Here is a 14,715-nt window from a genome sequence, read left to right as displayed (position 1 = left end):
ATATATATATATATATATATATATATATATATATATATATATATATACAGATATACTGTATGTTTGCATATGTAAAAAAACATTTGCACATAAAAATAAGCAGATCAAAATAAAAACAGACATCTATTTTAAATAGCAGTATTTTTTTTGCCTTTTGGGCAACACCATTCCCAATAGATGAGAAATAACGGTTTTCTCACTGAAGATTAAGTATGAAGTATGAATTCACATGGATTTAAGGAACAACGGAACAAACAGCTGGGTTTAGACTTCTTATCTCTCACTGGGGGGGACTGCATTGCACCCGCACAAGTTTTTTGCTCTTGCAGCAATAACACTGTTGTGCCTAATTTAACCTATTTTAGCAGAGTTGGAGCTGCAGGGCATGCATCTATGTCACCTCTAAACCAGATTACGCTGTCAAATATGCTTTTAGAGTATTTGATTCCCCCCCCATCTGCCAGTGTGATTTAGAGTTGTGCTGTTTTAAGACTTTTTTTGTTAAGTGTGTTGTCTTGGGAAACAGTCAGCGCACGTCTTCCTTATATTGTTTTCTTATTATCTAAGTTTTATCACTGAACAGATTCCTTCTAGTCTTTACACTTTACAGCATTTCCCTGGCCATGTTCTGCTGTTAATTATAAATGCTGCAGTGGGACTATTCCGTGTATACGTCCTTGATCAATGACTGTTCACACTTCTCTCACTTTCTTTTATCTCTCTGAAATTTGTAATGGCCACTAAGTACAGACATCTGTGCATCTCCATTTTGACAAGATCATTAAGAGACGGAGTTCTCAATAGATATTGCTCAGTTGCTGATTAAAGCTGAGGGCAGTAATGGGTAATTAGGCAAATGAATAGCATTCATTCAGAATGTGTGAACTTTAATTCGTAAGGGTGATCTACGTGCAGTATATAATGTGTAAGAAGATGTATGTGTAGTTTTAATATTCCTTGCATACTTACTTTTTTTTTCATTGTTCTTTAATGTCTTCAAACCTGCTTTGTCTTTTTAACCCCATATAGAGGTATGACATGCCATCGCTCTGGTACTTTATGGCGTCATAAAATTCTCGTCTGTTTTTGCCCCCCCGGAGAATACGTACACATTCAACCCTTGGTGTTAATATGTAAAGCAGATATACAGGTGTAAAAGAGAGAAAATGTAAACATCCAATCGATCACATTTTATCTACTAGTTGAAGCTATTATTTATGATTGAATTTGCACATTTGTAAGCACACAAACGCACAGCAACACTTGGGTCTAATGCATCCTTTTGCCACTTCTTTATTATTTAATTTATTCAATATAAAGTCATTACTCAATTGCTAGAATTTAATGTTTTTTTTAATGTGTTTTCAATCAATTACAGTAACAAGGTCTGTGTTGTCCAAAAGGCTGTAGCAGATCTCTCGGCTTGTTCTCTGTGTTGCCATCACAGAATCACTACAGAAGACCCGACTGAAAGAATATACCTTGCCCCTCCCCAACCCTTGTGTCTTTGGAGAGTGGTCCGAGCAGAGAGAAGGAGTAGCTAGTGGCCAGTGCTAATGGCTAACCTTGAGTCCCTTTCGTTCAACCGTAGAGTGAAGCATGACAGTTCTGAATTACAGGCAGCTATTCCCACTGCTCTGCCTCAGTGTGATGAATGGCTCCAATCTCGTTCTGGTGAGGAAGTTAGCATTACATTCATGAGATACGGTGAATGGATCTGAGACTGGAGAGCTTTCCCGTTGACTGTTGAACGTACTGGACTTTGTCCAGAACACGCGTGTGATCAATGCACAATATTTGCCGCTCATCCATCTTTTTTAAGTGTTTGGCTGAAGAGATCAAATATGTGATTGCTTAGTTTGTTATGTAAAATCTCTCCAGCCCAGAGAGCGCTGACGTAACCGTATTTCCAGATTAATTTGTAGCCTATGTGGGAAAACTGCATTTATTCAGTCTTATCAGATTGTGATCTTAATACGATAACAACATCTTGCAATTAGTAAAAGGCTAATTAGGAGAAATAAATCTTATAATTAGAAGACAATTGCCCCTTGATTACTGTTTGTTGAGTCATTACTGGTGGTGGATTGTAAATCATGCTAGTGATCATCAAATATCCCCCCCCCCGACTATACCTATTCTATAATTGCTTTGGCAATATAAATATTGAGGGAACAACCTTGAGGTGAAAATGAGTCTATGAATTAAAGGCTGACATGAGTGTGAGGGTCTTCCAAATATCAAAACGCATGACCCTCAGCTCGTCTACCTGTTCTCTCTTTAGTTTGTTCCCTTTCTGCATTGAAATCTTATGCTTGATGTTTTTTGGCAAAAGCCTTGATAAGTGTGGAGCAGCTGCTGCTCTGAAGGCATTCAAGGCTTTGGAGGTTTCACGTTTAGCAGTGGTGTGCTTTCATGTTTGTATTTGGTGATGAGATGACCCAAAACAGTGGAGAAAGCATGAGAAAGCATGCAACACGTTTCAGGCACCCAGTAACCGATTTTATCAAGTCCAGAGCTTTTCCTACAATATATCTGGCAAACAAGCTTTGTCACAGTATTCATAATGGTATAAAGTTTTTTTTTTCCTCACTTAATTCCTGGACCTGTAAAGTGTTGACTGGAACTGGAACTGGAACTAGTGTTTATTAGAACCGACATTCAGGCAAGCATCCTTATTTTTCTTTTCCTGGCCTCAGTAAAATATTCATGCTTTTCTTTCACATTGGTAAACTCGGGCTCTGTGTTTGTCGTCTAACTTCTCACTTGATTTCCCTCTTAATTCTCCTGTCCTGCTTTACATAGCCATTATAGAAACCCACCAAATGATGCCTTTAATCGCTTTCCTGACCCATGGTTTATTACAAAGGAAAATCTTGTTTACTGCTGATCTCGGGGACCTTGCAGAACAAGATGTATGGACTTTCAAGATCCGTTCGTTGGGTTCTTTTGTTACAAGGGCATTTTGAACCCGGTCTAGCCTACAGATCTTTCATGTCTTTTGGCACAGTCTAGTGTGAGTGGTGGTCCAACTGCAGATCCTTTATTTCAGTGGTGTCGATGACATGTGACACGGGCTGATAAAACTATTAACCACTGACCATGTATCACACAGTAAAATGCTGGGGGACACGGTGACATAGACTGTAGATATTGACAGTCTGCTGATATAAAGCCAGCAGCAGATTAAGTGTGGCAAAAGCCGCCTCTAGGTATGAGTCTCTCTCTACAGGATGTCAGTCAGCCAGTATTCCATTAATACCAAGACATACGCCTTCTTGTAACTGGAATATCTGAAGTAAGTTGCACAGCAGCCTGATTCTCGTGATGCTGCGAGATCACGTGCGAATCGTGCAATCGAATATCATAAGAAAATCCCTCTTCTCAGGCTTCAAGTAATGCGTTTTTTGTCCGGTACGCCAGAGCACGGACCAATCAGCAACCTGTGTGGGGCCACTGGCAGCTACGAGTCAGGTTGATATCTGAGGGCAGTATTACACTAAGAGCAAGAGAAACGCTTATTCTAGAGCTCTTTAACACTGACACACAATACTTCTTTTTTTCTAGCACAGAAAATAATAAAAAGCGACTTACTTGATAAACAGTGCATTTAGCAATGGCCTACTTTATTTTTGTAAATGCATCCAACACCTACTAGACAACATTTTGTGTCATCATGCCTCACACACCTCCAATCAATCCCACACAGGCACACACAGAACACGAGGAGCCGCAGATGAGTCAGAGCGGCCGTCAGTGAAAGTGGTGAACAGTGCAAACTGTGAAATATAACAGTCTGTCACAGTCTTCATTTCAAACCAACAGAAACGTTCCATCAACACATAAAAATGACACATTTTTGTGGCTGATGTTTGAGAGTGTAAATCGACTGTTCAAAAACCCATAAACTATTCAAATATGATCATTTTTACAATGAATATAAACTGTTTAAGCCTGTAAACAAGTGAATAATACTTTAGTGCTGTTTCCCATCATTTGATGTCTGATTCAGTTTGATAGAATACATACGTATATCATGACACAGAATCTTAGGTGCTACTGCAAGGGAAGATATTTCATTTTAAAGCTTCTGGAAGTGGCATACTGATTCTCTGTACATAGTTGTCTTTCCTTTTTCTTTTAAGACACTACTGCACCATCAACACTTGAACACATCTTCTAGATGTAATTGTTTCATACTCGGGCCTCTAGTTCGATGGTGGTAAACTGGCACAAATGGCAATAACAACACTGCGGAGCATTTCTTATGTAGCCTTGTTGTGAATATTCAGCTGACGGTCTGAGGTTGTCTAGTAGTGCGTTACCGCATGTGATGGCTCGCTTCTCTTTATTTAGAGATCCTCTGACAGTAAAGCAATGCCTATAATATTACACTGACACAAAATTAAAAAAATATAACTAAACCACTAAATGAGTTGGATGAAGCGTTGAGCAAAACTTGTTGCTCTTGTCAGTGTCGATAAAGTATCCTTGATCATATCGTTATAGGTTGAGTGTGCTGTATATAACTGGCTTAGTTAAATATATATATATATATATTTGAATCATAAAAGCACTGTTAAAAATGATATAAATAATAATAAATAAATATAAAAAATCATGTCATGATGAACATAATCCTAATGAAAAAGAAAGATCATGGCTTACTAAAGGAACAATTCAAAACGACACATCAATAGAGTATTCAAAACATTCAACTTTGTCATTCTGTAAGTCACTAAAGCATATGCTAATTGCTTATAAGGATAATAAATAAATCTTATCATTATATGAAATGATAAACAGCATTTTGCCTGCCTCTAACACATAAGCTGAGCCAGCAGGAGAGTGCGTCAAGTGTAACCTCTTTGTTTTGGTTGCGTAACGATCTTTTGATGTCTGAGATGGATATTTCAAGCCAACTCGGGAACAGTAGGCTATTAAGTCTACAAGAAATGAATGGATAGAAAAATTCCTTTTCTGATGGAGTCCAGCTTTGTTATAGAACGCATCTGCTGTTGTTTCATTTCTCAAGTGTAACGCTCACGTTAAAGTAGCCAATCTAAAGATGTTGGAGCCAGTGTTCCCTTTCAGATGTCTGTCCAGGGTTCGTTTTCTCAGGTAGGTCATTTGTTTTGTGTGGAAGTTGTTGGTAAAACTGAATGATGAAATGTAACTAAAACTCTAACAAAATGTCCAACTGTGATATCAGTAACTTACTGCTTGCTCACAGACGATGCGTCATTTTCGATAATAATATATTGTGCACGTACATTTTGGGTATCTTTAGTGGCTACCAACCCACAAACTGTGAAATAAGACAACCCAGACTTTCTCACTTGTCAGTGTGGAGTCTCACCAGGAGCGCGTAACACATGTGGTTTCGTGTCTAGCATGAAAAAAAACAAACACAGACCTCAAGTGAGATGAGCTGTACGTATGAGTCCAAGCTGCCTGTTTGCATCTTTATGAGATCTTTATTTACAAAAAGACCTCAAACCAGGCTTGTGTTTCCTATCAGATAAAATATTTGCCATCTTTCATTCTTCTATCTTTGAATTCCTAAATATCTGGCTGCCCAATTCTCCTCCCTCATGTCTCCCATGATCTCACTATCTTTGCCTCATCGGTTGCCGCCTCATCCTGATTAAAATGCACACACTGACCTCTCTCTGCGCCTTTACTCTCTTCTACTCTCTCCCTAATTTATGCCTTCCTCCCCGCCCTGTCTCCACATCTCCCCTCCCACCGCCTCTCCTTCTTTCTCCATCTCTCTTTTCTTGCAGTGTCCTGAGGGGCTGAGGCCAATGAATGATGGCTCAGGTTGCTATGACTACTCAAGGGGCATCGACTGCACGGATGGCTTCAATGGAGGCTGTGAACAGCTGTGTCTCCAGCAGCTTGTGCCCCTTGAAGATGACCCCAGTTCCAGCAACGTACTCATGTTTTGTGGGTGAGAATAACCAACAGTAAATAAATTGAAAGGTGTCTGCAGGGTGGATATAAAGCTTCCTTGTGAAAAAGGCCTTGTGAGTAATATTTCCGTGATATTAAGAAACTGTTCCTCCGGCAAATACCCACATGAAGGAAATGAGATATGCAAATAGAAAAATAACCCGTGTGTAATCACCAAATGATTATACGTCACCACATGTGATGAAAGACATTAGCCCAAGATTACATATAAGGAAGTATTGTTTTAATATAATTACGTTTTCTATTAATGTTTTACAATATCAATTAGTCCGCGAGTCACAATTTTGCGGTATTCCCTGGCTGGCCAACTCTGAGGGCAAGCTTTTATAAATCCTTTCATACATACATGGACAGTTTAAATTAGCTTGAATGGTCCAACGCAGATATTCAAAAGTTGTAAATCATGTTAGTGATCATCAAATACCCCCCCCCCCCCCCCTGACTATGCTGATGACTGAGTCAGCATATACCTATTCTATAATTGCTTTCTATAAGTGATTAAACCTGAATCTTGAACCACGCCGACTTTACTTCCCGCACATTATTGAGTGATGCATTCACTGTAAAAACGCCCTCTTCCTAACCCCACACATGTTCCACTGAGCTGACTCAGCTTTTTGTGCACCTTCCCTAGAACTAGATTGTGTCACATGGAATAGTAATCTCCAGGGAGTTATACTGTGGCCATGAAGCTTGGCATTCCAACAGTTCGCAGCTTTTTACCAATGTGTGGGAAGAAGTCATGTTCCACGCCATTATACCAACAAACATTTTCATCCTGTATACACCATGCAGGATGGATCACTGGGTTCAGGCTGTTTGTGTCTTGTCCTTCAGTGGAATTTCACAGCAGAAAGCTTCTTAGCAAGACTGCAACAGGTTTTCTATTTTCTCTCTCTCATCGCATCTGGCATATTTGTCGAGATTTCTACTAATAAGACTTTAGAAGTAGAACAATCCAGTGGTATAGGTCAAGCTTGAATGATTGAAAAAATGTTCTGTGAAATAAATAGATGGCATGGTCAGTCTTCTTCCGTGGTGGAGCAAACCTTTGGTCTTAAGGGAATAGGCTTTGCCTTCATGCAACGGGAAGACGCTGTTGCATTTTCCTGACGGTATTGACAAAAACAGCATAGTCCTCTTTCCCACTGAGGCGCTGAGACCTGATCAGCTGCAGCAGCCCAAACTTCAGCAACAGTCAACAGCAGCAGATACTCCACCTTGTCTGTAAGGGAGGATTGGGCAGATAAAAGGCAGATTGTTTTAAAAAAATGAAGTACCGACCTTGCTTTTGCACAGCCTGGAGATATATTGTATATAACCGCTAGCGTTTAGATTTAGCTGGCTGGGTGCCTTCCATGGATCGGTGGTAAGTGATGTACAGATGGCAGGACTGCCTAAGAAGAGGGCTAAGATATTGGCTCGGTAGTTTTTTGTTCCTGAATTGGTAGTTTGTAAATTAAAGTAGTAAAATGGAAACGTCTATGTAGCGGTTCCTACAGTGTCAGTCACCCACATCTCTTGGGGTTTTTATTTTGCTGTTTCATCAACCTGCAACATTTGTGCCACAATTCACCTTCTAGTGTTCTTGCCATTTGAATCCTTTCACCTAAAGTGTATAGAGTGTCACATATATTACATATTGTACATTGCATTGACAGCTTTTCCCTCCTTCTCAGGTGTGTGCAGGAGTACAAACTGGCAGGGGATGGGCGATCTTGCCTCTTGCTGTCAGACAACTGTGAGGGACCAAAATGCCCAAGACAGGATGTCCACTTCAATGACACTCTGTTTGGTGAGATGCTACATGGATACAACAACAAAACCCAGCAAGTCAACTTGGGACAGATATTCCAGATGACCTTCCGGTAACTAGCGTACAAGTACACACATTCACACTTGCACAGATGCACAATGATCTACATTTTACTAATGTTACTGTCTAAACAACATATTGCTCTTTCCTTTCCTTTAATCTGATTTAGATGTTTGTTTTATCTTATGAACGCATTTTCTTTCTATTCTTTTGTCTCAACTTTGAAAAGCATTATTTTCTTATTTCTGCTGGTGTAGATTACACGGACAATCTTCCTTTGAGACCTGTTGTTTCACATCTTAACTGTTAACGTCTCTCTGCGTCTCCAGAGAAGCACCATCGGGAGTAACGGTCGTCTTTTATCAGTTTTGGTTTGTAGGAGAGATAGAAAGGCTTGTGAGCTCAGCGGAGAATCAGTAGTCAGGGTTGGCTGTCGGGATGCCGCATCTGTGTTTGCACAGGTGTGTGTGAGTGTGTGTGAGAGGGAGAGTGAGAAGGGGATGAGAAAGTGATGGTTGAGTGAGGATTGAGACTTATCCCATTGCAGTTCTCCCTAAACTGTCAGCCCCCTGAAAACCTGGCTCACTCTGATAAGTCACATGTGGTGAAATGCTCCTGTAATCACAGAGAGATGATGAGGGTTTATCTATGCACAAACAGTGCACACACAAAAAACACACTCAGCCTATATCTTGCTTTCTCTGTGTATGTCTTTTATTTGCTCACACACATGCAGACTATCTACACAGTTTTTCAAGTAACCATGAAATGCTTTTCATCTGTTCTGCTCTGCGGGTCACAATGGTTGTGCTTGGCTAAACATAAGTCCTTGGGGTCCTTTTGTAACATATATTGTTGTAATTCCAGATATCTACAGCATACGTGGCACACTGAATGCAACTTGCATGGCAACAGAGAACAAGTTAACGTTTTCATAAATTTGTGTTTAAGATGATAAAAAAAAAAATATATATATAAGATACAGATGGATTTCATTTGAATTTGTGTATTCAAAGGAGCTATTAAAAAAAGGATTGTGAGTGATTAAGATCACTCTTTGGATCTGTTGGAAAGCTGCTTTTGTGAAGTCTTCTCTCAGAAATGTACTATAAAAAGGCAACTCTGCCTTCATAGTATTTAATTCTTAATACTAGTCTGCATCTGCCCTTGAAGATGCCTGTGGAAACTACGTAGGAAGTAAGCGCCTGGCTGCTGCTTGTATGGAGTTGTTTTTTAAAAGATGGCCAATAAACACAAATCATTCTCACAGAATAAAATAGTATTTGCATGAGACGGGAACACTGGCACATATGTGTTTTTTCCATGCATTAGAGAGATTTCAACCATTTAGCAAAGCTTTACAGCGCCTCTCTGACTTGTCTTTGTATGGGTGTGTACTGAAGTACCGCATGTTGCAAGGTGGGACACTTTGGAGCTAGGGCTGACATAAAGAGCAATAGCATTTAAAGGAGGATTACTAACTTTGATCACCAAAAGAGCTATCACCTAAAGGGGGCGTAGAAGCCCATCTTAGAATTGACTGACACGTCTACAGCCTAATATGGGAAAGGACTAAGAGCATCATGTTCCCCAAAGGTTCAAGAGGCTAAACCAATTGGGGACTACCCTGTATTAATACACCAAACAGGCCACAGTTTGACAGACAAAACAAAAGCACAGTTTGAGTATTTTGAAGCCAAGGGAAGATGACAGTCTTGATCCATTTGCCCTAAAACAGTGGAAAGCCCAGTGGGTCTTCTGCCTCCCGAATCCAGTTCTACACACTGGGCTACATCAAGCTACAGCCAGTAAAGGGATTTGCACTCAAGCTCAAGGGCGCCAGTGGGGTAATATACACACGACATGTTTGAACTAATCAAACACCTTGGCAGCCCTGAGACACACTAGACAAGCAATGAAAGATCTGAGCATCTTTATATGGGTGGAAATGTACATAGACATTGCACACTGAAAAATGTAATTTCATTGTTTTTTGACGGACATGTTTTAGCTCTTGTGGTTTTAAAATGTTGCCCCTAAAAACATAAGAAACACATCAGGTCATAAAATGTAGCGGAGAAAGTCATCAGCGTTTAACTTTTCAATTTTTAGCATTCAAGGGATTGGCCCACTTTGTTCCAGCCTGGAACTGTATGGTGAGGTCTCAGTCCACACCCAGCATCTCTTCAATCCCATCCACATGTTGCCAAGTCCCTTCCCCCTCTGCTGCTGGATTCACAGTTCCAAACATGCACATGGAAACATTTAAACAGTGTCTCTTTGACAGGCTCTATTGTCATTGTGTATCACAACTCAAAAGATGCCATCCGGTGGTGAGATTGGTTATAGATCCCCAATCTACATCAAAATGCTGTGATCCTGACTTTGTCTGGCTTTATAAATTGGTCAGGCATTGTGGGTATTTATCTTCTGAAGAAGGTAAATCAGTGCTGCTACCTCTCATCTGTTTTTTTTGGTGCACTTACACTTCGTCTGCTGCATGATTTCTGTATAATACAGCTGACAAACTCGATTTTCTCTCCGCCACCTCAACTTCTATTTTATTACACCTGTGCAATTTGCACCTGTTCCATGAAACAGGAAACATTTCCATGCTAATTGCGAGACGCATACTTCATCGCACTTATCATGTTCCCTGCAGATGGGGGCACATTGCACTGATTACATGCAGATGACAGACAAAAGTGGACTTCCTGCTGGATGTGCCTCTTCAGATAAATAAATGTCTGTAGGTGCAGAGTGCATCTGAAACAGAAAAAAAGCATTTATGCTGTCTGACTTACTGTACACAGATCAGCAGAGGGTATAGGAAAGGAAAAGAGGGAGAAAGAAACGGTATTCTCTGAATCCATGATTAAACTGAATGTCAAATTGGGAAGGGAAAAAAAATAGCTTCACTAGAAGGTGTTTTGTATGCATCACCCTTCTGTTTCCATCTGTATATTATAGGCTTGATCACATTTATTTCACTTAACATTTTGAAAGTCACATTTTCCCTGAGCTATTCATCACTCTAAGTCTAACCAGACAAGCTAAGCACACCGGAGTGTTATACTTGACTCCCAGCGCCTCTAATTAAACATGTGTATTACTGCATGTCATCTCTCCTAAGTGCTCATTCTGCTTTTCAATTCCACCGTGTCTTTTGTCCAAAGAACAGTACCTTTGTCCTCTGAAGGACTTGCTCCCATAAGATTCCACATCACCCTCCTTATATTCATACATTTTATATATTTACAGCAATATGTTACAGTTTTTATTCTCATCATTTTCTCCACGTTCCTCCATGCCGTCTTTGATATGGAGATGCAACTCTTATCCCACAGCCCCGCATCTCTTTCATTCTCTCACCTCCACTGTCTACTGATTCCTTCTCTCTATCTCACACACACACACACACACACACACACGATTCCCCTGAGCCAGCAGCTCAAAGTGAAATATTAGATGAATTGTATGATTTGAGTCACAGCATCACTGTTTCAATATAAAATATTACCTGTGATGTATGACTGTATTGCATACATTTTGTTGTAAATTGATCTCACTTCGCTCAGCCTCTTGAAGCAGAACAGGAATTCATTTTGTAAATTGCTGTTATGAAATTACCGAATAATGCAATGTTGTGCAAGCATGCGTTTTATGTGATAAAGTTATAAGTGTTAATGTGAACGTTACGGCTGAGAAAAATTCCATTACACTGCGATTGCAATGTCGCTATGTAAAGATATGAAAACGGAGTCCACCCAACAGAGAGCGTATGTGTAGTTTCCCTCAACTGACAGTGGATGCAGGCTAATTACAAGCTATCGTTTTGGTCTTTTTGACAGCACTTTATATCCTTCAGATATTTAAAAACATACCAGCCTCTACATCCATTATCAAATCAGTTTGATGAAAAAACGTCATGTTTCTCCTTCAACCCCATCCTTTTTCTTTACAGTCAGTGATCAATTTAGTCCGCTGTGCTCTTGTATGTACAAGTAATAACATATTGCCAATCATGGAAGCATGGAAATACACGCACACACACACACACACTCACACCAAATGAATAGTTGGAGAGTGGATGTGGGTGTGTGAAGGGTAGTTGGGTTGTGATAATGGCCATCCATCAGTCCTGAAGAGTACATATTTAGTCCTGTCAAATGAATTACCACACACACACATACAGCACATATATGGCATGCACTATATGAGGAATTAAATTGAGACTCTGGAAAATGTCAGACAGGCAGCATTCAGTGACACACACAGTACATTGACACACCGATGCACTCAGTCACGCTTAACAATTCCACGACCTGAGTGGAGGAAAAAATACAAAAGGCTGGTTCCTCCCTGGCCAGGCCAATTTTACCTTTTAAAGTGCCCATAGTAGAGGTCTTTCGACCTGATCTCATACAAGGTCTTTGGAAAACCCATCTGAATCAGACATGCATAAATTATCTTTTTTTTTTTTTTTTTTTTTAAAGGGGACCTGATCCAAAGAGACACAACAATAATTAATCCTGAACACATACTAACAAGCACTCACAGCAGCGTGTTACACCACCACCTAACAAGCTGTCGCGGTTGGAAATAGTACCAATACATATCATCTTTCCGTGCACTTCTCTGCTCACACTCTCTGTCTCACCTTGAGAAACACATTCTTTTCCTGCAATTACCACACGATCACAGCTGATAGCAAGCCTGCTTGGATCCACTTCGATATCCGACACATTGGCAAAGGCACCTGAGACCAGCTGCAGTAGCACAGACCCTGCCCAGACTCGGTAATTGATAATAATTATCATTGTGTTCCTATCTAACACATATCATTTGCCGTCATTCTGTAATGACGGCAAATGACAATCACATTTGTGTTCTAAATTGAAAAGCAAAATTGAAATAAGTTGCTCAGGATAAGTATTTTATCACACGCATCTTTCTGAGTAATCAGTCCTTTTTTAATCAAAGTCACATGTTTATCTTTTGATAGACAGGCACTTGTACTGAGATTTTCAAACAGATGCACGGCAAGAATGCGCCACATTGAACGATTGTTAGAAGTTTTGAGTTGTGACACATGAGAGGCCGAGGGCGAGAAGGAGGAAAAAAAAGAAGCGTCACCTGCTTTGTGAAGGTGATCCTGCCACCGTTGTCACTCTGATACCGAAGACACTATTCACAAAAAGTAAAAGATACAGTAAGGAAGAAAAGAGACAAAACTGGTTTTGATATTGGCACTCTGTGCTAACTCCTCATCACCACTCACCTCTCAAACTAAGACGACACCACAACATGAATAATTTGTGAATCTGGCAGCCCACGAGGCTCAAATGCATAAACACACCCACATGTCAATGTTTCTCTCTAATTTCCAGTAATTATCTCCTTGGTGCACACCCATATAGCTTCTACTGGGTAGTTGTGTCAACAAGCATTATAAGGCAGTTTCTTCCCACATAATTAGTAGCCATGAGACGGTGAGCCAGACTCTTGAGTTGAAGGGTTAAGCTAGTCAAGGTTGATTACAAGCATGTTTATCATTCACCTCGTAAAATAAGTGCTCTGCTTGCGCCTTTTTTTTTAAGCCCCCAACATTGAATTTAATGTTTTACCTTTTTATTCTTTGCTGCACATATGTGTGTGGGAGTGTGGGGCAGTTTTGTGAACTCACGCCAGACATATGTGTTTCTTGGTAGTTTCCAAACACTTCAAATAAAAACTTTTCAAAGACATGCTGGCATTGAAGCACTGATGGTTATTCACACGCTCAAATAATAGTGTTTATGTTAAATTAATTATCTCAACCACGTCGGCCTGCAGCACTAAATATTGGGACAGTATATTTACCAATTCACTGTTGTGGTTACAGTTTAATCCACCATGTTTATGCATTAAGGGCAGTTCACCAGTGCTACAAGGGGTAGCTGTGGTTCAGTAGTAGAGCGGGTCTTCTTCCAAAGTTTGATCCCCAGTCCGCATGCCGAAGTGTCCTTGAGCAAGACACTGAATCCCAAATTGCTCCCATCCAATGTGAATGTGTGTGCTTGGAAATGAGTTTTGAGCCCTGATGGGCATGTGGCCTATGCCATCAGTGTGTGAATGGGTAGATTGACATGTATTGTACTGCACATTGAGTAGTCGTAAGAGTGCATACATGTCCAAGTCCATTTACTCAACCTTCAAAAAACAGTTGGCGGGGAATGTTCTGTGGCTGAGATAACCCCTAATGATGTCACCAGTGTTATCTATGCTTGGGCTTTCAGGATATACATTATTTACAGACAGCCTGCGTTACAAACCAGGGTCCTGGCATTTGAAAGATGTGGGTGTTTACCAGGCTGGGAGAGTCTCTTGAAAAGACTATTGAGTTCCATTGTCTGACGTGTAGGAAGTCATACTAAGACAAAGACACCTTCTGCACCTACATGTACTGTATCCTGTTTTCTGGATATGATCTGGAAGGAAAAAGCTTGGAAATGCAGCTGTAAATGTAGAGAATGTATTGTGATAGGAGTGCTACTGGAAGGACGAGATCACATGTGGACGTGGTTGGATGTCAGCCAGGTGTTAATGCGGTCTTTACAGTCTGACCACATACTAGGTAGCCTCTTCCCACTCTGTTTAGTGCAGCCTCAGAAAAAGCTAGAATACTGCTTCCTTGGCAAAGTAAAAATAAGTAGAGCCTATACAGCTGCATCTCTATTGCTGCCCCCTCCCTCTGGAACTCTCTCCCTCTGCACCTCAGACATTCTCCGTCACTCGCCACTTTCAAAACTGCACTTAAAACTCATCTAAATTTAAATCTGCTTTTAACCTGTGATGCTAGTTATGTATGATTTTGTTTGGTTCTTACTGTTATAATGTTCTTTATATTGTTATTGCTTTTATTGTTTCTGTTTCGCATGTAC

At 40.3% G+C, this 14,715-nt stretch overlaps 1 protein-coding gene across 3 annotated transcripts in view; it reads left to right on the top strand.

Moving 5' to 3' along the window:
- The window catches only part of astn2 (astrotactin 2), a 186,627-nt gene that overhangs the window by 103,318 nt on the left and 68,594 nt on the right, over window positions 1-14,715 (top strand). For all 3 annotated transcript variants that reach the window (XM_031859969.1, XM_031859971.1, XM_031859970.1), the window contains 2 exons: window positions 5,787-5,953; window positions 7,656-7,844. In XM_031859969.1, coding sequence (XP_031715829.1) covers window positions 5,787-5,953; window positions 7,656-7,844 — 356 coding nt within the window. The remainder of the gene's footprint in view (window positions 1-5,786; window positions 5,954-7,655; window positions 7,845-14,715) is intronic.

Source organism: Anarrhichthys ocellatus, unplaced genomic scaffold (genome assembly GCF_004355925.1).
Source record: "Anarrhichthys ocellatus isolate YVR2014 unplaced genomic scaffold, GSC_Weel_1.0 scaffold23, whole genome shotgun sequence".
Taxonomy (NCBI): Eukaryota; Metazoa; Chordata; class Actinopteri; order Perciformes; family Anarhichadidae; genus Anarrhichthys; species Anarrhichthys ocellatus.
The sequence above is the reverse complement of the archived record's forward strand: the minus strand, read 5'-3'. Positions and strand labels throughout refer to the sequence as shown.